This window comes from Trichosurus vulpecula, chromosome 9 (genome assembly GCF_011100635.1).
Source record: "Trichosurus vulpecula isolate mTriVul1 chromosome 9, mTriVul1.pri, whole genome shotgun sequence".
Classification (NCBI taxonomy): domain Eukaryota; kingdom Metazoa; phylum Chordata; class Mammalia; order Diprotodontia; family Phalangeridae; genus Trichosurus; species Trichosurus vulpecula.
Window position 1 is genome coordinate 132,616,704 of NC_050581.1, and position 27,096 is coordinate 132,643,799.

Sequence of the window (27,096 nt, forward strand, 5' to 3'; positions counted from 1 at the left end):
CTAGTTTCTGAGACCAGATTTGAACTCAGGGAGATAGGTCTTCCTGACACCAGGCTTGGCATTCTATCCACTGTGCCACCTAGCTGCCCACTGTCCTATTAGTTTTACTTAACTCACTCTGTTATAAGAGACCTCTCAAGAAGTAGGAATAATCTATAAATGTTTGTAATGTAAAAACAAAACACATAAAAACCCCACAAGATTTAAGAACTCTGATCAATGCAATGTCCAACCATGATTCTAAAAGACTGATGAAGCATGGTACCCATCTCCTGATGGAGCTGTGATCAACTCAAGATGCAGAATGAGACTGACATTTCTGGACCTGGACAAAGGAAGAATTTGTTTTGCTTGGCTATACATATTTGTTATGAGAGTTTCTCCCTTCCCCCCACTGGGAAAGAGGCAGGAGGGAGAGAAAATAAAAAAAGTAAAAAGCAAATGTTTTCAAAAGCTAATTAACTGCTGGCTAACTGCTATCAACAGATAATCAATGGGAGAAACATACCCAAATGGAGTTCATTGAATAATTTGCCCATTACAGAAAACCTTAGTAGCCTTCCAGGTTACTCCCTAGAATCCTGAGAGGAGAACTAGTAGTCATCATCTGCGCACCTGACTTGCTCCTGGGAATGTAAGCTGCAACAGAGAGCCTACACCTTGGGCGCCACATTTGTTTATACAGCATGTCCTGTTAGAGCAGTTTTAAGCTATTACAACACAGTTTCTCTTTCTCATATACCTATGCATATATATATATGTTTTCTCCTGCAATCCAGTCATCCATGAAGACAGACAGCTGCATTTTTTCTTTGTATCCCCAACACAGTGTCCTGTATATAGAACATGCCTAATAAATGTTTGCTTACTGGCTGACTCTCCCCACCCCTTTTTTTTGCTCCCTACCTTGCATTCCATTTGAAGATGTATAGGTATTCCTCAGCCACCAGAGAATGTAAGCACCCAGAGGGCAAGAAAAGGATGCCCTTGGTACCTATCATGTAGTAGGGGCTTAACATTTATTGAATTGCAATCAGAGAGTGATTTTTGATTTTGAGTCAAATGATTGATGGTAAAGCCCCATATTAAAGACAGAGGCCAAACATGCTATATGAACTCTACGATGCTAATCTGGGGGAAAAAAGCAGCCTGAGAAATATTTTTGCTTCTGCTCTATTGAGAAAAGCTTAACAAAGGAGCAGTGCCTGGATCCCAGCATTATTGGGCCAGCTAGCTTTCAACAAATCACTTACCCGCCTTGCACCAGCAGTGTTTTTTCAGACAATTTAAACAATCTCCAGATGTCTGGTTTTATATCTGTACCTCTCCTGATAGGGGCTTTTTCCTATACCTCCTAACAACCCATGTTAGCAAGACTAGCCTTTTCAAACAAAATGCAAATGAAGCCTCAGGCAAAACTACATTTCCCATGGCTCATCTGCTGCCAACTTTTTTCTTGGATCTGAGGACAAAGGAATGTTCTAAGTTCAGGCGATAGTTACCACTCAGTACCTAGATTTCATAATATGAAATATTTCATTAGCTTTTCTGTTTATTGTTGTTTTTGTGCAGACTTTTGAGTTCATCAGTTCCAGAAACTCCTCAGATACAAAGGCCTTCCCCCAATGTATGGACTGACAAAATATAGAGGTAATGTTGTGTAGTGGATAAACTATGGGCCTAGGAATCAGGAAATCCCACCTTAGGTACTTATTATCTCTGTGACCCTGGACAAATTACTTATCTTCTCTGTCCTTCAGCTTCTTCATCTATAAAATGAAGAGGAATGGCTTCTAAGGTCAACTCTAAATCTATGATGCTCAGCAGCTCAGAACCGTAGAGAGCTGTCTAGGGCACCAAAATAAGTCATTTGCTCAGGGTCACAGAGCTAGTAAAACAGATATCTTATATAACGTACATGTGTACCTTCATGCAACTCTCACCTATGGCTCCAAGAAGCAGTAGCATGCGCAGCAGCCACACCCAGGTAAAACTATCTTGGTAGACAGGTTAAACGAGGTTAAGGGAATTGACAGACCTCAAACCTGTCAGTGAGTTAGGGGAATATCCTACCCCAAGCATGTGAAGACTTCCCCTGACATAATGAGCTGATGAGAACAATTTGTTCCACCAGCCACGAAGGCAGCTGAAGTGGGTCCTGTGGAGGACTTTGAGTTTGGGCAAACACTGAAGACCAAGATCACCCACTGCATTCCAGGCCATCGCCAGTAGTCCTGACTTCGGTCAGGAAGATAGAGGCAGACTACTTTGTGTTACTCTGGCTCACTTAAATCCAATACACTTGCAGGTCAAGACTTCACCCTGGGATGTGACTGGTTCTCTTCACAAATAAAGGATGAACAACAACAGTATGGGGTGAGATTTCCTGAGTCCAAGGACCACCCTGTATCCTCAATGCAATACTCAGCAGCTCTGAATATAAGTCCTAACTATCAAAATCCCTGGTTCTGGGGTGTCAATTATAAAGATGACAGCTGACATTTAGACTTATGATTAATGAAGTACTTGCCACAAGTTATCCACTTGATTCTCATATCAACCCTGTGAAACATAGCTGGATATTACTATCTCCACTATTGAAATGAGGAAACCAAGCTTCTGAAAAGCAAAGAGATTTAAGTGGCTATTCTAGACTTGGAATGAAGTTTTTTGGCTCCAAATTCAGGGCTCTTTCCAGTATTCCATAGGAGATTAAAAAAAAAAAACTTTGGAGCCACAGGGAAAAATAGTAATTTAATAACATTCAACAGTTAATGCTTATATATAAATGAAGTTTACCATTAGAGAAATATTATAAGAATAATCCTGTCTGCTTTGACCAGAAGTAGATTTTATTTCAATTTCCTGGTTAGGGAAAACAAACAGTTGTTTTATGACTATTTTAGCTTCCATGTGGGTTGGGGCTTTGTCTATCTAAACTGTTTTATTTCCCCTAGGACCTAACACAGTGCTCCACACACAGCTAGCATTTGATAAATGTTTGTTGAATGAATGAATGGTTGACCAAAAATATTAACCAATGAGGGAGGAAGTTTTAGTCTGGGGCCAGAGTGTCTAACTGGAATTTACATAGTCTGACTCCCATCAAGCATACAGTCAGCTGGGGAATTATTAGCACAGCAGTATTTTTAATTACAGGTAGTCTAAGCATTCTAGCTTGGCTCATTCCCCAGAGATATGGCTGAAGGTAAGAGAGATGAAGCAATATTATCTGCTTCCAATAAACGGGCCGGGGGCGGGGGGGAGAAAAGAACCTCTTAAATCTTATTTAAAGGCTAGAAATTAATCTAAATAATAAGGTCTTTAGCTCTTGGTAACATTCTGCAAATGGTGGTAGACCTTATAAAGCCACTTAAAGTATAAACTTCAGTTTCGTAAAGTTAATATCATTTGAAACCAAGTTTATATTTGCATCAGGAACAAGTGCAAACACTTCAGGCCTGGGGTCCATTAAAACTCTCTCTGTCTCTCTCACACACTCACACACACACACACACACACACACACACACACACACACCACAGGAAAGTACAATGGTAAAGGGGGAGCAAGGTCTGTTACCATTCTTATGTAAATCTCTTATCTTAATTACCTCCTCTGCAGATAACTAAGTAGGACAAGGACCAAAAACAGTAATCAGCAATTCCTTCTGTATATATATTTAGAATAAAAGCTAGATAACCTTAAGTGTTTACAAGGACCAAGACAAATCATGCATGATACAGTTATATGAACAGAAAGAATAGGCAAGTCAAGAACATATATTATGCGCCAGGCACTATGCTAAGCATACAGAAGCATTTAATGTCATTCATGCATTCATCCATCCGCTATGATGCTTGACTGACTAGGTCCACTGCAAACTTATTTTAATCAGCCTCAAATGGGTCCTCACTGTCGCACAGCAATTGTTTCATTTATCTCTTACTAATTCTTTAAAGCTTTCTACTTTTGCACATGATGTACAGTTAGAAACCCTGAAATGAATTCTGGCTCATGAAGAACATCCCAACTGTTTATAATTCAGATGTTTAAAAAAAGCTATTCTAGAATCTATCCAAAGCCCCAAAGTTTGCAGAATCTTTTTCTCTCATTATTGCAAATCACTTTGACCAATCTCCAGTCTTTCAACACATCTCACATCATCCCTCAAAATCCATCACATACTGAAGTTCTTTCATTACCATGAAATGCAACTCAGCTGGGACAGAAGCCAAACTCATTTAGAGTAGCTAGGAGCACTTTGGTGTGAGTAGCGGACAAGAGTCACAGAAGATGGGAAGGCTGTAGTTTGCAACAATGTCAGAAGCTGGCCTCAGACTCTTACTAGCTGCGTGTCCGGGAGAGTCACTTAACTCCTCTGAGCCTCAGTTTCCTCATCTGTAAAATGGAGATGATAATAGCATCTATCTTGCAAGATTGTGGGGCTCAAGTGAGATAATGTATGTAAAGTACTCTGTAAGCCTTTAAGAGCTACACACCTTAGCTATTCTTACTAGTATCATTATCTCCTCATCTATTTGAGCTTTTGTGCCCTTTGGTCATGTTTATCTTCCCCTTTTCAGCCTAAAAAGCTTTCTCCTTGACAGAAAAGATGAAAACAAAATAGGAATTGAGCAGCTTTGGTTTTTTTCTGTCATTGACAAACACTGCTCTAAGCAGAGACCTTCCTTGTTTTTCTTCTTGCTCAGAAAATATCTTTAAAAAGTCCTTGTTTTTAACCATAGCATTCTTTACACATTCAGGCTAAGCCTTCTTGACACCATTTGGTGCCATTCTTGTACTTATCCTTGGTTGTCACCCCTATTTTCTTAAATGCTGAGCTCACTGGAAAGTTCCCTGAATAATTACATTATTTTTGTTCTCCTTCTCCCTTCTTCTCCTCTGCTTTTTTTTCTTTTTAAAACTAGATGGTATTGATTATTTTGATTATTTTCATAACTTACTTTATTTTCTTTTTTTATTGGAGAATTGCTTTTTTTTTTTGACATAACCGCTTCTCAAAAAAACACCAAAACCCTAACCTCTCAATATCTTTCTTTAACACAAAGCAGCAATATACTTCTATTTGGTTGAGATTCACCTATAAATGTTCTTTCTTTCCTCAATGACCTTAAAACAAGATGCAAATTAAAAAAAAAATAGCCTTGTGGCATCTTTGAAGCATGTGAACATGAAATAGCTTCTTGGTCTTTTCATGAGATATGCGATTGTTTGCATTTATTAAGTTTCTGTTATTTAATTGATTTGCATACCAATTGCTTTGCTTATTTCTGTCTTTTTCAGTAAGAATGATTCAGAGCCTTCCTTTTTTGAAAAAAAGACATTTTTTTCACTGACGATTAAGCTCGACTTTGCAGAATGTTATTCTACAGAGATTTCCTTTGCTACTTTAAATATCACATTTAATCCTTTCTCTTATTCATTAGGGAAAAAGGACTGGCCTTGCATGATTCATAATATTTTTCCTGAGTAATAAAAGATTTAGTATTTAATGTAAAGTCTTAGAACTTGATCACAAGGTTTTGGGGTAGGTTAAAGTTGAGGTTTTCCTTGGTCATTAATTTGTGGATTCCACTAATTTATATCAGCTCTCCAGGGGTCCATGAACTTGGATGGCAAAAAAAAAATGCATCTTCATTTCAATATAATTTGTTTTCTTTGAAATTCTCCATATTTTATTTGAAGCATTTAAAAACACTCTATGAAGGAGACCATAGAGTTCCCCAGACAACCAAAAAGGTCCATGGCACACACAAAAAATTAAGCTCTCCTGTATTTCACCCTCTGTTTTCAAAACTTCTGGCTAATTCTCTGGCATGGTTTCTTAAATATGACAATCAAGCTTTTCATTTTACCATATTCTCTCCAAAGCCCAATAATACTCAGTTTGTCTTTCCATATTCAGCCTTCAAGTTCAGTTGCTTTGATATGTAAAAAAATCTCAGTAGTTTTGTATTCTGTGCTCTTTAGATTTTCCTCTGATACTCTTTGTCCTCAAAGACAATAAGTTGATCTAATGAGAGGCTAAGGACAAGAGTCACGGAAGATTGGAAAGCTTTAGTTTGCTTCAATGAAGGGAATATTCAAATTGATGATCTCACAGGTCCATCTGGGTATACTTTATTCCGTGTCTGCATTTCTGAGTTATAGATCAAATACTCTTTTTCTTTTTTCAGAGAGTCCACTACCACTGGTAGACTCTCCCATTATTTAAACTATCTATTCTTATGTTTGTCATTTCAATTCTTCTTTAAGATCTTGCTTTCCAATCCTAAGATCTATCTTTGTGTCTTCTTGTATTAATCTTAAAAACCATTCTGTAGAGTCTCATGAGATAGCTAAGTAGCTCAATGAAGGACTTGAGAGTCGAGAAGATCCGAGTTCAAATTCTGCTCCAGACACTTACTAAATTGAGGGACCCAGAGAAAGACACGATCTCTCAGTGCCTCTGTTTTCTTATCTGCAAAATGGAGGCAATAATAGAACCTACCTCACAGGGCTGTGATGCGGGAAACATGAGTTAACATATATAAAGTTCTTTGCAAGCCTTAAAGCTCTATGTATGTCCTAGTTCTTCCTCCTCCTAGTTCTTCCTCCTCCTTCACCTTCTATTTAAAAATTATTCTTCTTATTTCATTATAATTTGGAGGGTCCTGTTGCATTATTACCTTTTATACAATGCATTCCTTCACTTTGTATTCCTTATTTAATATATTGTGAACTGTTTTGGGTCACTGACTTACTTTTTCACTTTGTTGATTTTTCCTGTGAGGTTTTCCTTGTGATTTTTTCTTTTCCCTCGGCTTTTTTTAAAGTTTATTTTTACTTTATTTGGTACATTTTTTTTGCTCTTTTGAGGTCAAGCAGGGGGCCAAGGCTTAGATACAACCCATTCACTAAGAAGTCTTTTTCAAGTGTTAGATTAGTCTTCTGAGATCTATCCCCTTGTCTTACTTGTCTGTTTTATTTATAGTTGTATTTTTGGAATTAAATTATTCAGCATCTCTGAGAGCTCATCTTAACACTCTTGATCTCTTTTCCTCTTAAGTGTGTCTAACTGGGGACATCTTTCTTTTCTGGAGGTTTGATATGTGTTCTTCTAAAGTATCTCTGCCTCGCATGTAACTACTAGGTATCATCAATTCTAAGATGAAATGATTTACATTAAAGGATCACAGATTTAATATCAGACAGGATTTTAGAGATCATCAAGCCCAACCTCTTCGTTTTACATTTAAGGAAATAGAGGCACAGGTAGATTAAATTACTTTCCAGGGGTCACATATCTTATAAGTGTCTGAGGCAGGATTTGAACTCAAGTTTTCCTCACCCAAGTCTAGAGTCCTATTCAGTGTAGTATCATGGGCAATGATACTGCCCATCTCCATGCCCTAGACAACTAACTCTCTAAGACTTTAATATTGCAGAGCAGGTGCCAATATGCATTGGAAATTGCCAATATTCAATTTCCTTATTGGGAAATCTCTATACTAATAAAATCAGAGGTCTGGTATGGTCCAAACATATGTATATGTGTTCTCTTGACACATACGCAGACACATAGAGACACAGACACACAGACAGACAGACAGACAGACAGACAGACAGACACACACACACACACACACACGAGTCAACTTCACCTGGTTTCAAGCTCTGCTTTTGGCACATCCTAGATGTGTAATTCTGGATAAATCACTTAACCTCTCAGTACCCGAGTATCTAGGATTATGTTAAAGAAGGACTATGAACTTGCCTCAATAAATGGATTTCCTGAAGTGATTAAAAATATCGGTACAGACCAAAATACATACAAATGAGGGAGGGAATGTATTAATATGAGAGTTTCCTAAGAACACAGTAGCTGGTTAACAAGTTGACCTCTCCAGAGAGCATACTACCTTGATTGCAATACTCCTTTGCATAAAGCCATCAGTTCTAATCAAGCTGGCTTACTACTGTCCTCAAGGACACTTGGTTTTAATGTCAGAATATTGTGCCTCCCAATACTCTCTAATGCCCCTTTCTTCTCTTCTACTTATCTGAATTCTACTTAATTCTTTAAATCCTGGGTCAAGGCCCACTTCTGCCAAAGGCCCACTAGAAATGATCCCTGCCTCTTCTGAAGTCCCAATGTGTTTATCGTCTGTACTCTCCATCTAGTATCTACCATTTACACCCTGTGAAAGCAGCCTCAACTATATTATAAATCAGGAGTTGGTTCTTAACTTTTTGTGTGTCACGGATCTCCTTTGGCAGAGCCAAATGATATGTGTAAATCTTAAACACATCAATACTTATATTTCAATGGAGCTATAATCTCATGGATGTGGGTCTTCCCTCCACAGCTGGAGATGACTGTACACCCACATCTTCTTATATGTGATTATTTCACAGGTGGCAGCTAGGTGGCTCAGTGGAGAGAGTATCAGGCCTGGAGTAAGGAAGGATTTCATTCAAATCTGGCCTCCGACACCTATTAGTTGTGTGATTCTAGGCAAGTCACTTAAACCTTTGTTTGCCTCAGTTTCCTCAACTGAAAAATGGGGATAATAGTAGCAGAGTTGTTGTGAGAATCAAAAAGATAATATTTATGAAATGCTTAGCACAGTGCCTGGACCATACTAAGTACTCTATAAGAATTACCTATTCTTCTTCTTCATCATCACCATCATCATTATATGGTTGGGCTTCTGTGAATGCTCCACAAAGACCTATGCAATATGCTTCATATTTTCTTGTAGGTATTTCACATTCTGTGGAGATCTGCATGGCAGACAAGTAGCCTATCTGTTAAACCTTGCTCTGGCAATAAGATCAGCCTAAATCCTTGATACATTCAAGTATAAAGGGCAACAGAGGCAGCTAGGTGGTGCGGGGAGTGCTGGGCCTGGAGTCAGGAAGACCTTAGTTCAAATCCAGCCACAGACACTTACTAGCTGTGTGACCTTGGGCAAGTCGCTTAACCTCGATTTGCCTGTATGGTTCAGGGACAGAACACTAGGCCTAGAGACACAAAAACCTGAATTCAGATCCAGCCACAGACACTCACCAGGTGTGTGACCCTGCACAAGTCACTTAACCTCTGTTTGTCTCAATCCACCGGAGAAGGAAATGATGAACTACTCCAGTATCTCTGCCAAGAAAACCTCATGGACAGTATGAGCCACGGGGCCATGAAGAGCTGGACACGACTGAACAAGAACAAATAAAAGGCAATGGGAAAGGAGAGGAGATAATCACTTCTTTTCCCTCTACGTAGGCACACATTCTTTCTCTTTATGCACAGATAAAATGACTGCCACTAGTCTGAATTTTAGAGGACACTATGAAAGAATGGACCCTTTCTTACTAGAGATGGGCTGCTTTGTTGGTTGGTGATTCCTGATAACCTGTGAAAACGTTGGTTTGTTTTTTTTTTCCCCTAGAAATGACATGAGGTGACTATGTGTCATCATTGTATCACCCTGTGGGTTTGCCTGGCAAATATTTTGCCCCTAGAACTGCTGGAACAATACTCTTTCATGAACATGCCCTGAATTTACCATCCCCCACATTTCTATCACCATTTCCGTGAACCCCATTATTATGAGAGGCAGTTTCCTATAGCAACAGCCTGGGAGTTAAGAAGACATGGGTTCAAATCTCACTTTCTGAGAACAGCTGTGTGACCTTAGGCAAGTCACTTAACCTCAACTGTGCTTCAGGTAACTTCCTAGAATTTACCTATTAAGTAACATACTGACAGATCCCAATTGAAATCTGTGTCAAGTGGAGAGAATTATCCAATCAACAACTCCTCAAGTGGAGAATTTCACGGACTCTCTTCTTATATTTCTATATCCTACTTCTTAAGCATAGGTCTTCAATGAAATATATTACAGTCAATTTGTACCCACTTTTTTGCTTAAAAGATGCCCTTCTGCTGTGGAGATCAGCTTTGACAATATTGAAATGAAGCAAGTAATTTCACAAATCAAATTCAGACCATTCTCTTTCTTCTATAAAATTCTGGCCTCAACTCGTAGTTCATTTGCAATGCTTGTCTCAGCCATACGGACTGCTGGACCAGCTGAATGGACTAGAACAATGCCCATTGTCCAGGCCCAGCCTTCTGGATGGTGAACCTTAAAGTGGCTATAAATTCAAGTTGTACAGCTGAAAGGTAACCTATCTCTTCTTGGTAAATGCCTCTGTCGGCAGGTTTACCTAAGATGATACCAAATAAATTTTTAAAAATCCTAAATACAAAAGGAAAAATTCAGGATCTGCTCGTGTCTAAATGACAAGGCAAACAAGAAGAGTTGAAATAAACAAGAAAATCCTTGAAATTGCTACCCCTTCAAGTCCTATATTTCTAAATAAATTTTTCAGAAAATTTTCATATTAAGGTATTTATTTTAAAAGTGAAAACCCAAGAACTTCAACTTTCTCATCAACTAGTCACACCACTGAAAATAAACTTCTTCAGGATATTCCTGTTAGCAACAGTAGCACATAAATAAGGTTTTCTAAACAAACATCTTATCTTTTTATGGAAGGAAGTCTATTAAGAAAGAACTGACGTTCTTCCCCAACACAACCAACAAAAATACATTTCTGGGTTCTTTTCCCAGAAACCTGTAAATGATATTTTTAAGGATTTTTTTTTTGTGCGCAGCTATGCTGAAAAACCAAACAGACTGAAGTTAAGTTCTTCTGTATACCACAATAAGGATAAATGTGGCCACCCTATGCAGTCTCAATTATAGCAATGATAATAGTAATACTAAGTGGATTCTTCATGGAGGAAATCCCCATGAAGTCAACCCACAAAATGCGGACAAAGAAGCACTGAACAAATAATTGTTTTATGGATTTTTTTTAAAAATAGGAATGGAGGCTTTAATGATGGCACTTCAGGATCATGCCACTGCCATAAGAAAATACAGAAAGATTATCTGGAGACTATACAAAGAAATGACAGAAATGGTGAAATTCATTATTGCAGATACCTTAGGCACAAATCTGATCATGTGACTGCCCTAATTAACCAACACCAGGGGCTTCCCATGGTTCTAGGACAAACATAGACTTCTCATTTTTGCTTTTAAAGCCCTACACAAGCTGTCCTTACCTATCTTTCCAGGTCCACTGGACATTTATTTACTCTTCTACCTGCATTCTGTAAAATAAAGGTGGTGGAATTCAATGCCTCTGTGGACCCCTGTGGTGCTGTATCTATGATTCAACGAGATGTGGAAATGGAGGCTAAAAGAACATGTGTGCCCAGAGATGCACATCTACTACGTATTTTAGGCAGGATTGGAATTAAGGTTTTCCTGATTCCAAGTCCATCATTTTGTCCATTATTCCTCTCACAGAAGACATATTATTAGTATAACAGCAGTAATTTTTCTTTAGATTTCTCCTTATTTTATACTCCCAACACTAACAGATTAAACTAATCTATATGCTGCCCATTCTATGTTAGGAAGTGGGATATAGAAAACTGGCTTTAATAAAAGTCATTTATTCAACAAACTTTTACCAGTGCGCCAGGCTAGGTACTGGGGGAGACACAGATCAGTAAGACACATTCCCCTAAGGAGCTTATTACATTCTAGTAGGCATAATAAGCCACATAAAATAACTATAATGCAAACTACATATGTGTTTAGTAAAATTACAAAGGGACATGAATTTAGGTGAAAGAGAAATCATTTCTGGTTGAGAAAAGATATGAGGGAGGGTTACATGGAGGAGGTGGTGGCATCTGTGTTAAAATCTCTCCTGCAAAACCCTCATTGTCTACAAGGAGAGTCCACTTCTAGGATGCACTTCATAGGATGCACAGCAATAGGGAAAAAGAGTCTGGCATGTGCACTCATATGTTTTTTTAAAAGAGACTTTCTTCCCTATTCAGAATTCCCAACTAATTCTACTTACTGTAAACTGTTTCTCATTGTAGATGATTTTGCTCACTTACCATGGATAACAGAATTGAAAAACTGGAGAAAATGAAACTATCATGATACAGTTATACATTGCTTCACACTCTGGAAACACGTCTTATATAAACAAAAAACACCTCGAAGTAAAACTGTTCTTTTTCTTTTGGCTGTTATTGCTAAAAAGGAAACATCTTTCCCCAAATAAAAACAAACATTTATTTGCTGCTGCTGCTGCTCCTACTACTACTACCACCTAACTAGCTAGACAGCGTTTGTATCATACTTTAAGGTTTGCAAAGTGCTTTACATATTATCTCAGTTGATCCTTACAACAGTTTTGGGAGGTAGGTACTAATATTATCCCCATTTTACACATGAGGAAACAGGTACAGAGAAGTTGAGTGACTTGCTTGGGGAGGAAGTCACACAGCTAGTAAGAGTCTGGAGCAGAATTTGAACTCAGGTTTTCCTGACTCTAAGTGCCATGTTCTATGCACTGGACCATCTAGCTGCCTCTGTTTTGTAGGTAGGTAACAAACACGTGATAAACTGAATAGAGAAGAAATTTCAGGTCTGTGAACTTGGATGGGAAAAAAAATGACATTTTCATTTCAACAGAAATGGTTTCCTTCATAATCCTATGTATTTTACTTTACGCACTGTGAACACTATTCTGAGAAGGGGGCAACAGGCTTCACCTGCCCAAGGAGTCCTACGATATCAAAAAAGTCTAGCTTTGAGTCCTACCTCGGATACCATTCATGGGAAGTCATTTAACATCTTTGAAGTCTGACATTATTAGGCAGCCAAAGAGAATGAAAATGATACACTACAGGTGTATTTTAGAAATGGGCTTTTTGTTCTCTTTTTATTATTTAATCAGAATTGCTTATAAAGTGCTGCATTACTTGTATCTAAGTTTCTTTATATGTCAAAAGACAGCTGAAACATCACGAGCAAGGCAAAATAAAGTTAACACCAGGAACTTTTTTTTTTAACAAGAAGAAAAAGGCATTTTCCATAAAAAGATGAAGTACTGGAAGTATAACAAACAGACGGGCTGTGAATGTCAAGGAGTTCCTTCAGATTTCAGGGTCAGAGTTCTATGGGGGAGGTTAAGAAGTCCTCTGGGTCACAGAGTTAAACTCTACTGAGAGTCAAGCATGCAAGCAACAGAAAAGACAGAATGGAAGTTTTTTGTGGAGGAAATTGCATAAAGACTGACTGGAGGGCCAAAGAGATTTACCAAGGTTATAATTTAGTCAGAAGTTATCCGTTTAAGGAAAGAACTGCTATAGAAGAAGGGGGTCCTGCATCCAAAAGTAGAGGACCCGGGTTTCAATCTTGACTCTGTGTGGTCAAATCACCTGACCACCCTGGGCCTCAGTTTCCTCATCTGTAATGAAGTTTAGACTAGATAGTCTTTGAGGTCTCTTCCCACAAGTTATCATGCCAAAAACTAGAGGTCAGTCTCTAAAAGTCAAGAGGCTGGGGGCAGTGACCCACAGGGGTCTCTAGCTCACTCCAATTCACGAATGAAAATAAAACAGGTAAAGAGAAGCCTGGAGAATACCAAAAGAGACGATATAAAGGATAGTGGAAAAAAGCCAACTTAGGAGGCAGAAATCAACAAGTGTGAAAATTTAAGTGTGTTTTTCATATTTCTTTTGAGATATCACTGTGTAGAGTTGAGATTCAAATAGTTATGGGTATCATGGTTTGATGGAGAATTAAAACATACATTGCACCAAGCAGTCAGCTTTTAAAATAAATAATAAAGTAGGTCTCTTGCCCCTGGGTGACTCATATATTGTCTTGGGTAGCCAAGAGTCCCACCCGCCCTGACCCCCAACCTACCCAAGAATTAGGAAATCCTGGAGACCGATGTGTGTGGCACAATACAAGGCAGACTTGGAAAAAACATTTCTTTGAAGAATTTTTCCCCCATGGCACATTTTTAAGCCTTGAAAAGCACCATTGTGGAAGAGTATGAAAGACTTCCCTATCCACTGGGAGTTCAGGGTTTGGATGTTTCAAAGAGTATGCATGTGTGATGTGAAGGTAGGGAAGGAAGAGAAAGCCAAAAAAGGGGGTGGGGGAAGGAATCAAAGTGGTTAAGTCTGTCTCTGAGGGCCCAGTCTATCTTACAGGTGCTTCCTTCAACACTTAATGTTTTAATCACCTGCAAAGATGCTGTGTTCCTTTGAAGAGTGTAAAAAGGGAGGCCCCCCACTTTTTTAAACATTGGGAAGCACAAAAGGTCATTATGTAAACAGATAAACTCAATTCCCAAGGATAGTCTTGGATTTCTTGAGACTCTGAATCAGCTTTTTTCGAGCCACTGCTTTTCTCAATTTCATTTATCTTAAGCATCTGCAATAAGGAATAATTCCATATCAGCCCAGGAGTGTCAGAGCTGCTCACTATTACGAGTTAATTCTAACAAGTTGACTCTGAAGTCATATAATGTAGAAATCAGATTTATATCAAATACTCCAAAGAAACAGCACCAGGACTCTAAGTATTCACAAACAAAGCAGGTTACCAACAGGTGAGTACAAGGAGCTGAACACCTTGAATGGTAACGGGATAGATTCCTCACACCATAAAAGTTAAACATTACTTCATAAACACCAGATAGGTAGTATAGCTGTTAAAGGTACTGGGATGTATGTGTTCATTTCCTGGTGCATCTACACTTGTGACATTCAGCCTGACCTCGTACAGGTAGAATTACTGAACCATGAGGTTTAATACTAACCCCTCATAAGAATGCCATTAAAAGAAAAAAAGAAAGATGGCATCATGGGATGGCTGATAGAAACAAGCAAATTCAGAGGGATCCAAGAGTAAAGGCTGGCTAGGCTACATTACCATAATGGATTGTGATGGTTTAGCAACCCAAACAATCTGCCATAAACTACAAGAAATGAAAACATTTAAGTAAAAGACCCAGGTCAATTTTGATTTAGAGTGAATCTGCATTCTTGTCCTCTCTAACAACATGATACAAGCAATGATGAAGCAAAATGAAATGATTGAGGAATTCGTTATCCTATATCACACAGAGACCTTCTTACATTCCAGAATCACCAGTTGTAGTTTCAAATAACACATCTTCCCTTTACCTTTTCTGACATCTTGTCTTGACCAATTGCCTCAGTGCTGGGTAATGATGGTGTTGCTGATGGCGTCACTGATGGCGTTGCTGATGGTGGAGGAGGTGCTCTACGCTTCTTTATGTCCGAGGACACTCCTGAGATGTTGCTAAGGGAGAGGGATGGACCCAATGTAAGGGAACGAGAATTCACAGATGGGGAGTTGGGAGTTGTTAAGCAGCCCTGAAAAAAAAAAGCAAGCAAACAAAATAAAAAATGAGTTAAAATAATATTCTCTACGAAGTTGCACTTTAAAACTCCAAACTGTTTGTTTGTAGTTAACATTTATTTTTATCAGACTGAGAGCTCACACTGTAGCTTCGCTGGTAACACGAGAGTAGCTGCTCACATTGACAAAGGACTTTTGCTGGTTTTCTTTTTATTATTGTTGTTCACTCATTTCAGTCGGGTCTGATGTTTCATGACCCCATTTGGGGTTTTCTTGGCACAGATACTAGAGTGATCTGCCATTGCCTTCTCCAGCTCATTTTACAGATGAGGAACTGAGGCAAACAGGGTAAAATGACTTGCCCAGGGTCATACAGCTATTAAGTGTCTGAGGCTGGATTTGAACTCAGGAAGCCTTCCTGACTCCAGGCCCGGTACTCTATCCACTAGTCATGTAGCTGGGGGTAGGGGTCACACAACTAGTATCATAAGTTCAGAACTGGAACTTTGGATGTCTTCTAATGCAACCCCTTCAATTTCTTAATGTGGAAAAGAGGCCCAAGGAGGTCAAATGATTTCTTCAACTTTACACAAGTAGAATTTAAACCCAGAATCTGCAACTTCCAAGTCAGTGTTTTTCCCACTGTATCACAATAACCTCCTAATATATGGTAGTCAGTTGTTCAACAAGACTTAATTAAGTATATACCATATGCCAGGCATAGTACTCCTAAGGATACAAAGAAACACAAAAGGCAGTCCCTACTCTTAAGGAGCTCACAGTCTAATGAAGGAGACATGAATAAGTAACCTACAGGATAAATTCAGAGATAATCAACAGAGGGAAAGCGTTTCCTACCAGCATTAAGGACTGATAAAGGTTTCTTGTACGAGGAGGGATTTTAGCTAGGATTTAAAGAAAGCCAGGGAAGGTAGTAGGTAGATATAGGGACTTAGAATTCCAGGTCTGGATTTCACATGCCAGTGAAAGTGCATGGAATTGGAAGACAGCGTGTCTTCTGCAAGATAAAGCAAGGAGGTTAGTGTTACTAGATTGTAGAATATGTGGGGGGGAAGGAGTAAAAAAAAGATTGGGAAGGTATGAAGAGGCCAGGTTATGAAGGGCTTTGAATGCCAAGCAGAGGATATTTTATATTTGACTCTGGATAAAATAGGACAGGATAGTTTCCTGGGAGTGGGGGTGGGGTGGGAGGAAGGGGAGGCCTAGATAGTTATACCTGCGCTTTAAGACGATCATTTTGATAGAGGATTCAAGGATGGATTAGATTTAACTTCTAACTAAGCTGTACTCTTCCTAGATAGGGTATATTTAAGTATAAATGGCTGGCTAATGGTATGAATGGCATCCCTCACCCCTATCCCCAACAACTAACCTGTCAACTAGGATGTGCCCTAGAATATAAAGTAAACTCAGACAGCAGTTTAAAATATTTCAAAGCATACTTTTCAGTGAGATAATTTACACAGAATTAACTTGAGATCCATTATAAATAAAGCAGGGAAAGTTATCATCACCACCTCCCAAAAGTACATTAATTGCCTCCCAGTGAACCTTCACAATATTCCCTCTGATTTTTTTAAAGCTGTGAACAGACAAGTCTATCACATGAATATTGGGCTATAAAGAATGATTATGTATATGCTAGACTTGTGATCAAATAAAACTTGTTACAAAGTTAATCAGACATATATTTAATACTATGAATAATCATTTTTGTCCCACATGGTAATTAGGCATAAATAATTGTCTCCTGGGCTCTTTAAAGTTCAAAACCAGCTGTCATTTCACCTTGATGAAATTCCAGCTCTTTCCTTTTACAGAAGGTAGAAATGTGGCAGAGTCTACTGGGTACCCAGACTGAGAGTCAGAAGACTTGGGTTAAAAGTCCCCCTTCTAAAGCCCTGGCAAATCATTTAACCTTTCTCAGCCTCAGACTCCTCCTCTAGAAAATGGGGTTAATAATAACTGTACCATTTATTTTGTGGGGTTGTTAGGAAGATCAAGTGAAAGAAAGCATGTGACTTAAAACACTCTCTAAAATTAAATAGCAGCATCACTGCCTCCTACTGCCAACATGCTGAACCTGAAGTGTGACAGAGATCTCTTGTAACATCTAGTAAGAGATGGCCTAAGACTGAATGGGTACAACAAAAGCTGGGAATAGCATACTGTTCTGTTGAGCAAATTCAGTGGAAATTATGGATATAAGCCCACTTTAGAAAATAAAAAAAATCTGGCAAAATCACCTCCCAGAAAACAGTATCATAAACCATTCCTTGAATCTTCTTTCATCCCACTCCTTTTGATAAACTGAAGGACAAAGGAATCAAATGACAAGTTTAAGATCACATACTAAGGTGGTATATAGGAAATTAACCGTTAAAAATTGTCCACTCTACATTAGGAAGAATTTCACAAATGCTTTCAAACATTCAAGTTCTGAAAATATAGGTTCCATTTCAAAAAATTTTAATAAACACAAAATCACATCATTTTTCACATTTTTCTTATGTTCACTTCCGACATTTACATAGTAATGGTGGAAACCACAAAAGATGTATGTATAAAGTAAAAGTACATGTAGACAAGACTGTTTTAGAGTATAATTACATTATGATCCCACTAATCATTTATCTAGAGCTAGAAGGAACTAGCCAGCTAGTTCAACCTTCTTCATTCTGCAGTTGAGAAAACTGAGGCCTGGGGAGTAGCTACTTACATGAGAAATTAGTAATAAGTGCCAGAGGTGGGATTTGAATCCAGGTCCACTCCAGTGCTCCCCATTACATCCTGCTGCCTCCATGTTGTTATGTTATCTTAGGTTATGTAATTATACGACCTATCATTTCAATCTGAATATTTACATAGGCCTATTCTGTCACACAGATTACATCCTATGAATTTGTCTCACAAGAATGACCCTAAATTTAGATGCCCCAATGACCCATTTTAGTCATCCTTAAATCAGGGAGTGATGCAAATCATAATAGGTTTTTTTTAATCACTGGCATTTCAATAGCTGTAATCAGATATTCTATAGATGACTGGCCTACCTTCTTTTATGGGAAAACAACTCCTTACTGTCTCTTATAATACTTTTTCTTTTACACACATGTTCACGGTTGGTAATATTATTAAGACAATGAACCGGACCCAAGACTGAACAGAAAGATATCAAGGCTAAATTGCATTTGGGAAACTAAAAGATACTTCGAAGCATCTCAAGCTGCATTTGCTGTTCAGTTGTTTTTCGGTCATGTCTGATTCTTTGTGACCCTAATTGGGGTTTTCTTGGCAAAGATACTGGAATGGTCTGCCATTTCCTTCTCCAGATCATTTTGCAGATGAGGAAACTGAGGTAAACAGGTTTAAATGCCCTGCCCAGGGTCACAGAGCTAATAAGGGTCTGAGGCCACATTTGAATTCATGAAAAAGAGTCTTCACGACCCTAGATCTGTTGCTCTATCCACTGTACAACATAATAATCACAATGACTGATGAAGCAAACTACAACGGAAAGACTTGCAGTGGGTATAAAGAAGTTACAGAATATTACTGACTATGAATGATTTGTGTGTTTAAAAAAAGAGTATCCTAAGAGACAGTAAGGTGTTGTTTTACCATAAAAGAAGGTAATCCAGTCATTTATAGAATGATATGCCCAGCCAGACTGTTCCAGTGGTAACCATAAAATATTAAAAGAACTTGACTAAGAATCTCTAGGATACTTGGTACATCCATCATGAAAGATTAATGGAAAGGCAGAGATAAAAATTTCACAAGATAGAAGGGAATGAATAGGCTGTGATCAGTACAAGATCATAGATCTGTTGAAGCACTATTCCTTGAATAAAAGGATAAAACATTATACCAATATGTTGCTAACTTAATGAGTGAATTATTTATAAGAAATGTGCTGCACATAATTTTTGCATTCATTTAAGAATGATGTCATGAAACTAATTTTTCCCCCTTCACTTTGGAAGCACATTTGATGGACTCATTAGTAAGTATTTATGACAAGCAGAAAACTCATCTTCCTGAATTCAAATCTGGCCTCAAGACAATAGTTGTATGACCCTGGTCAAGTCACAACCCTGTTTGCCTCAGTTTCCTCATCTGGAAAAATAAGCTGGAGAAGGAAATGACAAGTCACTCTAGTATCTTTGCCAAGAAAACCCCAAATGGGATCACAAGGAGTTAAACATGACTGAAACCACTGAACAGCAAAAACAAAACAGGTAAGAACTACCCAAAATTAGAGGGAGTGAATAGGCTCTGATAAGCACTGATGAAGACTGTACAGACGCTAATGAGCTCACTAATCCACCAAAGCACCAAACACCTTATTATATACTTCTGTATCGGTTTAGTGTTTTTATGTTGTATCCATGTGTATGCCTATGTTTTATAAGCTCACTGAGGAGGTCTACATACTTCCATTTGAAGTTTCTATCAGAACACCATACCCAATTAGATGCTTAACAAATACTTTTTATGCTGCTGATGGTGGTGATGGTCAGTTTAACCCTGAGATGAACCAGTAGCCAAACAACAGACTCTTAAGGAACAACTACGCTGTTCTCTAGCCAAAGGGTAAGCCTGGAACGCCTATTATTAGCTACCCAGAACTGAACTGGTCTCTCGAGCTTTAGTGGACTTTGACCACTGACTGGTTCATAAATGATGCAAATCAGTCTCTCACAGGCTTACTCACAGCTCAGCAAAGCAACAATGAATTCAGAATACTCGACATTTATTATTTACTTGTTAATTCCACAAATGATTACCAATATTTCAACAAGAATTTAAATGCCTATTACGTACCACCCACTATGCTGGATATCCCGGTGGTACCCAAAGCACCTCATACCAGATTCTGGCAGAGATATCAAGTTCAGATAGGCTATCAGATGCTTTCTTTAATTATTCTCTGATATTGCCTAGGCATTTGAAAAGTTGACTCAGTTGTTTCAATATCAAGGCGACAGGAAAGCCAGAGTGTAGGCGATACGGCTCAGTTAGTCAAATACATCTGTTTTGAAAATCGCTTCCCCAGCTCCCCATTATTACTGTTCCCTTGGTTTTCTCATGACACAAAGTGGCATTTAAAGGTCAGCAAGGAACAGAATGCTGTTTGCCTGCAAGAGTGATTTGGTTTCCTGTTCCCTGTCCACATTGGTCAATAAAAGTTTTTCAAAATGTCAAGTTCTTTTCTTGTATGGGTGTTGGAGCTAGGCCTCTCTTCCATAACATGGTGTCAAAACCCCACAGATTTCAACTCTGTCTCTTCTTATGCAATTTCCCCACAGCTAATTTTTAAAGGAAAATTCATCAATGTGATAGCTTTCAGAGCTAGAGCTCATAGATGTACACACAGTAAAAGTAATGAGCAACAGAAAAAGGAAGACAGACTATAAAACCCTTTGTACTCAGGATGTACAAGAGTTGGTGTGCACCCAAGTGAACTGCCAGCAGAGTAGCTAGCGCTTTATAAATCAGTAGATCCATGATCTTGTAAGTATGCCTCCTCACAGCCCTTCACCCCTTTCTATTTTATTCAATGCTTATCAATGCCTCTGCATAAGGACTATGTAGTGGGTCCACCCACTCTGTTGTCAGAGGGAAGAATAAAAATTAGAGTTTAATTTCATCCTTCTTTAAACAATGTGAAAAATCCTTCAGAACAGACACACTTTTGATCTGTATTAAACTCACTTATTAAATTAGGGAGAATAGGTAATTCCTTAGTCCTCTGACATCTCATATAAGGGGACTTTATAAAAATGGTGCTCCTCAGAGGATTGTGCCATTCCCTCCTTTCTTTTTTTTTTCCTTTTCCTTTGACCACTGGCTGTGGTTAGAACCCTCCATATGAGCCATCAAAATAAAACTGAGATTACCAGGGACGTGTCTATTATTAGTTTTTAAATTCCCCCTTTAGGAAATTGTAGGCTGCCAAGAATTTTCAGGGTGAATCCTTGTCTAGCAATTCTCTGCTCACTGTGGTGTAATAAACAGCTGAAGCCAGCTGACATTTAGAGGTGGAGATAAAGCCCCATTGAGAAGGGGGTATATATATATATATATATATATATATATATATATATATATATATATATATATATATATATATATATATATATGTATATATATATATATGTGTGTGTGTGTGTGTGTGCGTGCGTGCGTGCGTGCGTGTGTGTGTGTACTTGAACTTGGATTCTCCTGACCTCATCTCTTTGTGCTACATTGCTTCTCATACGGAGTTATATGACAAAATCTGAATGTAAATAAAAGTGCAAATTCTGTCAAGTCTAATGATCTCAGGTCCATTAATTAATTTTCTTTTCCTTGGCTCTTTGCTATGACCTGCATAATTATGTTTTCCAGAATAGGAAAATTAGAGTAAGAAAAAATAATATGCGTGAAGGGACACACACACACACACACACACACGGTACCAGGCTAATCTTTGCATCAATTTTCACATTTCTGTTGTTGTTTTTTAATTACTTTTAATTCACATTGAAATAATCTGGGGATATTTCATTTAAAGCTTGAACATCTGGTGAAAAATCACAACCAAGCCTCATACCTAGAATGGAGATCATAACTAGATATTAACAATGGCTTGGTAACAGAGCTTTGGGTTCTCTTTAAGGGTAGCATATTTGGACAAGAATGCAGGGTTCTCTTCTTGGACCACTGGTAGCTAATAAGTGAACAATCTACAGAAAAGCAGCAACAGTTACCACAGGATGCTACCTCTGATACTCACTTAGGTACTATCACACTGAATAACAGTCTGTATCCTGGAAACGATTTTCCTATTTTCATAGGAATTAAGCTGAGAAGGGGGTCACTTATTGTCACGTCTAGTGCTCTGAGGGAGAGAAGGAAGAGGCTACAGTGGAGGCTCCTGGAATATCAGGTATGGATTTTAGGAACTTTGATTTGTCTTGGTTCCCCCCCGCTCCCACCACCAAAGCCAACAAATACCTGCTGAATGAAGAAAGTGGCTAGATTCATAAGCTTCCTTTAGTTATGCCTAAATTTGAGTATCAGTGACATCCTGGTTCAAATCCCAAGGTTATCTAACTCATAAATATAAGAGATCCTTGTCTAACTGGACCCTGAAGACTACACTATACCAGGACATACAGCATTTCTATAAACATGCAGTTTTGAATGATACTTAAGTCATCATGTTTTAACTCTATTTCATTAAACGAATTTTTTTTGCTATGGTACCCTAAATCAGTACAGATTAGTGTATACATTCATAGAAATGCAGTACCATGAAGGCACAATAAAAAAGGTGATAGTCAAGGGTTCCCATTATCAATAGTTAGGTTCTTCAAATAGTGGCACCTTGAACCTTCAGAAAATTCCCTCTCCCTCCCTCCCTCTCTCTCTCTCTCTCTCTCTCTCTCTCTCTCTCTCTCTCTCACACACACACACACACACACACACACACACTTGAAATTCAAACCATGTAGAATATATTGTTGTTCAGTCATTTCAGTTGTGTCCAACTCTTCATGATCCCATTTTGGGGTTTTTTTGGCAAAGATACTGGAGTGGTTTGTCATTTCTTTTTCCAGATGAGGAACTGAGGGAAACAGGGTGAAATGACTTGCCCAGGGTCACGCAGCTAGCAAGTGTCTGAGGCCAGATTTGAACCCAGGAAGATGAGTCTTCCTGATTACAAGCCCAGGATTCTACTCACTCCAACACCCAGCTGCCCTTGTAGAATATATATGGATGGGTTAACAGCATCAAAAATTAAATACATTTAAAAAATTTACTCCATAAAATTCTATTTTATTAATGTTAAAAATTTGAACAATTAAACATGACATATTTTAAAAGGTGCTTTCCCCTCACTCCCAGATAATCCACATCTAGGATATACCACAGACCATTAAAATACACAGCACACAATTTAAACGTTGGTCTCATAGTCCAATCTTAGTATTACAGATGAGAAACTGAGGCTCAGAGAGATATTAACCCTTGCCCCAGGCCATACAGGTATTGCCAGAGGCAGGACAAGCATCCAGATCTCCTTTTTCCTAGTCCAAAGCTCTGTTCACCCTAGCAAATTACTTCTCTTTGTGGGTTTAAAAAATAATTAAGAAAACAAAACAAGACACCTAAGAGCTCCAGCATTTTAGGAAAGCAGGTGTTGTGAAAGGTAGGGAGGAGGGAAGGGGGTGGTCAGAATCTTTAGCTTAACTGAACTCTCTTTTCTTCCAAAAACATGGTTTGGCTATCTTCCAAGATACGACCATGTGATGTAAACCAGATCAGACAGACTGACAACATTATCCTTCCACCATTCAACAGGATCAGCTGAGCATGGCAGCATAGAGCTGTCAATGAGTCTGACAGCTCCATCTCAATTTCTGGTGGGAAACGAAAGAACGTGGTTTTCCACTTCATGGCTGCCAGCAAAGCACTAGGGGTCGGGGGCAGTCAAAGTTCCCCTCGCAGAAGGTTGCTTATTAACAGCATTTTCCCTCCTCTTATTCTCACAGTACAGTCTTTCCTGAGATGGGCATTTCTTCAGCTGAATACCCTCAGCCAGAGTGCATGTTGTAGTTCTGGCATCCTGGGGATTTGCGTCAGTTCAGGTTAAATGGTAGACCTAGGACATACACACCGTGCCAGCTTATTTCAGCTCAAAGTTGCTGATAGGCAGAGAAAATGAATTTATGAATTCAGTTTTCATCGGGAGGTTGATGAGAAACAACAACTCACTTGGCCAAGTTCCTTGGTGGGAGTGTCTAAGAGATGGCATTTAAATTCTCAGTAGGGAAAAATATGCTGAGGCTTCTTAGCTTGGGAGAGAGTTCAACTGGGACAATGCTGAATTTCTGCTAACAGTTCCATGCTGTCTCTGATGGTTCTAACAATTGCATCAGGCAGACTCTGGATAGATACTCTTTTGGTCATAGCTGAGAGTTTAAATATAAGCAAACAATGGCCAACTTGGAGTGAATTCATTTTTAAATCATCTTGGAATGCAAAATGTAAAGAACTGACTGTTCTTAAGAGTCCACACAGTTGGATCACCTTATAAAGGTGGAACCTATTAACATAAACGATGGTTTGGTTTTTTTTTTAGAATAGTTAACAGCAAGTTTTAAGAAATGATTAGTTTCTAGAAATATGAGGCAGCTAGATGGTGCAGTAGATATACAGTGCTGGGCCTAGAGTAAAGAAGACTCATCTTCCTGAGTTCAAAATTGGCCTCAGACACTTATTAGCTGTGTGTAAGTCACTTAATCCTGTTTGCCTCAGTTTCCTCAACTGTAAAACGAGCTGGAGAAGGACATGACAAAGCCCTCTAGTATCTTTGTCAATAAAACTCCAAATGGGGTCAAGACAAGTCAGAAACAACTGAAAAGCAACAATATCCAATAACACATTTTGGGGCAGCGAGATGGAGCAGTGGATAGAGTGCTGGGCCTGAAGTCAGGAAGACACATCTTTCCGAGTTCAAATCCAGCCTCTGATACTTACTACTTGTGCTACTGTGGGCAAGTCACTTAATTCTGTTTGCCTCGGTTCTGCACTTGTAAAACGAGCTGGAGAAGGAAATGGCAAACCACTCCAGCATCTTTTCTCCTCTGAAAAGGATTATTAGAATCACTAACTTTTGGAGCTGGAAGGAATCTTGGAGATCATCTAGGACTGTTCTTTCCTCTTCCCCCTGCTCCATTTAATCATTGAGAATAAATCGATAGCTGGCATAGGGAGTCCTGTGATTTGTTATGGAAGATGTGTGCCTTACTGCCAAGTTGATTTATGCAACCTAAATTGTTAAATTTAGCATTGTACATTTGTTTTCTTAATTGCTGATTGCATAGATCAGAAACCCCCAAACATGGAAGCCTCAGCAGTAAATTGCTCTCACAGGACTGTGTGAAGAGTTTGGCCTACCTCAGAGTACTATATAAAATGTGAGTTTTTAGTAATATTATTCTGGGTTGGTTGCTGACACTATAACCCCTTCCTATAGGGTTTGCCAAGATTCTCAGAAGGGAATATATCGCAATTATAGTAGATTCTATCCAAGAAAGGACTATTAGCCTCGAATGACAGCCACACACCAATGTGTGAACAACCCCCTCTCCCAGCCCAATCTCATGGCCCCACTCATTTTGGTAGTGACTAACCTATTCACTAACGTACACCATTTCATCATAGCCCAAACTCTCTCACAGCATTCCCCACGCATGATGCACATCTTCTGCTGGAACTCATTTTTTGTCTACTTGGACTCTTTCAACTTTTGGAGGGTCTTCTTGGAGCTCTTATTCATTTGCTACCAGCTACTACAAGATCTAGTTTATGATTCCCAGGAAATTGGGCAAATAGAGTGAGCCAGATACTCAAATGACGATTAAGGAACAAAAGTGATTTACCGTATCTCCCCATGTATAAGATGCTCCAATGTATAAGACGCACCTTAATTTTGGGCCCGAAATTTGAAAAAAAAATCTATTACATAAAGTTATTGAACTCAAGTTTTATTCATCATAAAATTCATACAACTCCTCATCACTGTCAAAACTCCCATCCATTAGCTTGTCCTTATCTGTGTTTGATGACGAATCACTGTCTTCATATATTGCCTTGTCCTCAGTTCCATCTATGGCATTTCAAATGCCACACTTCTTAAATGACTTGACAATGATCTCAATCTTGATATCATCCCAGGATCTTTTCACCCCGGTACAAACTTCTCCTATAGTTGGTTTCTTCACTCTTGCCTCTCATGGCCTTCTTCTGCCGTGGCATTTTCAGTAGGGTTTCTTCTTCCCGTAGCCAGTCTCGGCTTGTTTTCTCAGTTGGAGGAGGACCAAACTTATGTTCGGCACGATTTCCATTCACTTTTGTAAACTGGATCACTTTTAACTTGAATTCAGCATTGTACGAAAATCTTTTCTGAGCCATTTCTGGGCAGAATGTGGCAAAACGTAACCTAATATACCAGTAACAAATGCGAAACAATGAGCGCAAAGACGACAAGCGCAAAAAAGCGGGAAATGCAGGTAAAAAAAAATCTACAACCACTGGATAAGACTCACCCAGTTTTTAGACTCCAAATTTTTCGAAAAAGGGTGCATCTTATACATGGCGAAATACGGTAATGCACCTTCCAAATTCAGTTAGGAGGCAATATGGTACAGGGGAATGAACGTTCAACTTGGAGTCACAGGCCCAGATTCTGAACACTAGTGCTGACATTTACTATCATCGAGTCACTTGGACTACATGACCTCTGTGATTCCTACAGCAGACAATTATACAGATAATCAGTTCCATGTTAAACCTAGGTACCTTGTTGGGAGCTCCCTATACTAATGGAATCACACACCCAGTCCTATCCCATCCTAATAAATCCTTCCTTCATTCTGTCCCATCCATCCATCCATCCATCCATCCATCCATCCATCCATCCATCCACCCATCCCATATTAATGCCTATGATCTTAGGATTCCATCCATTGAATTTTTGATTCAAGGAAGGCACCTTCATCAAATCAGAAAGGTTACAGTTCAATTTTGGAAACCTATACAGAAGGCCTATACCACTGTACCAGCAACAGCTTGTTCCAACATGCCGCAGTCTCAAAAAAAGAAGTGGAGAACACAGTGAGATAGTCTTTGTAGGCTCAATCTCTTATTCCTCTGGAATTTAGGATTTATTAACTAAAACCTCTAGGTCTCTTCCTTTTCCTGGCTTAAAATATAAATATATATGGGCCATCCACAC

At 38.8% G+C, this 27,096-nt stretch overlaps 1 protein-coding gene across 4 annotated transcripts in view; it reads right to left on the reverse strand.

The window, feature by feature from the left end:
* COBL (cordon-bleu WH2 repeat protein) overlaps positions 1 to 27,096 on the reverse strand; it is a 347,141-nt gene that overhangs the window by 140,039 nt on the left and 180,006 nt on the right. For all 4 annotated transcript variants that reach the window (XM_036737675.1, XM_036737677.1, XM_036737674.1 and 1 more), the window contains one exon: positions 15,086 to 15,298. In XM_036737675.1, coding sequence (XP_036593570.1) covers positions 15,086 to 15,298 — 213 coding nt within the window. The remainder of the gene's footprint in view (positions 1 to 15,085; positions 15,299 to 27,096) is intronic.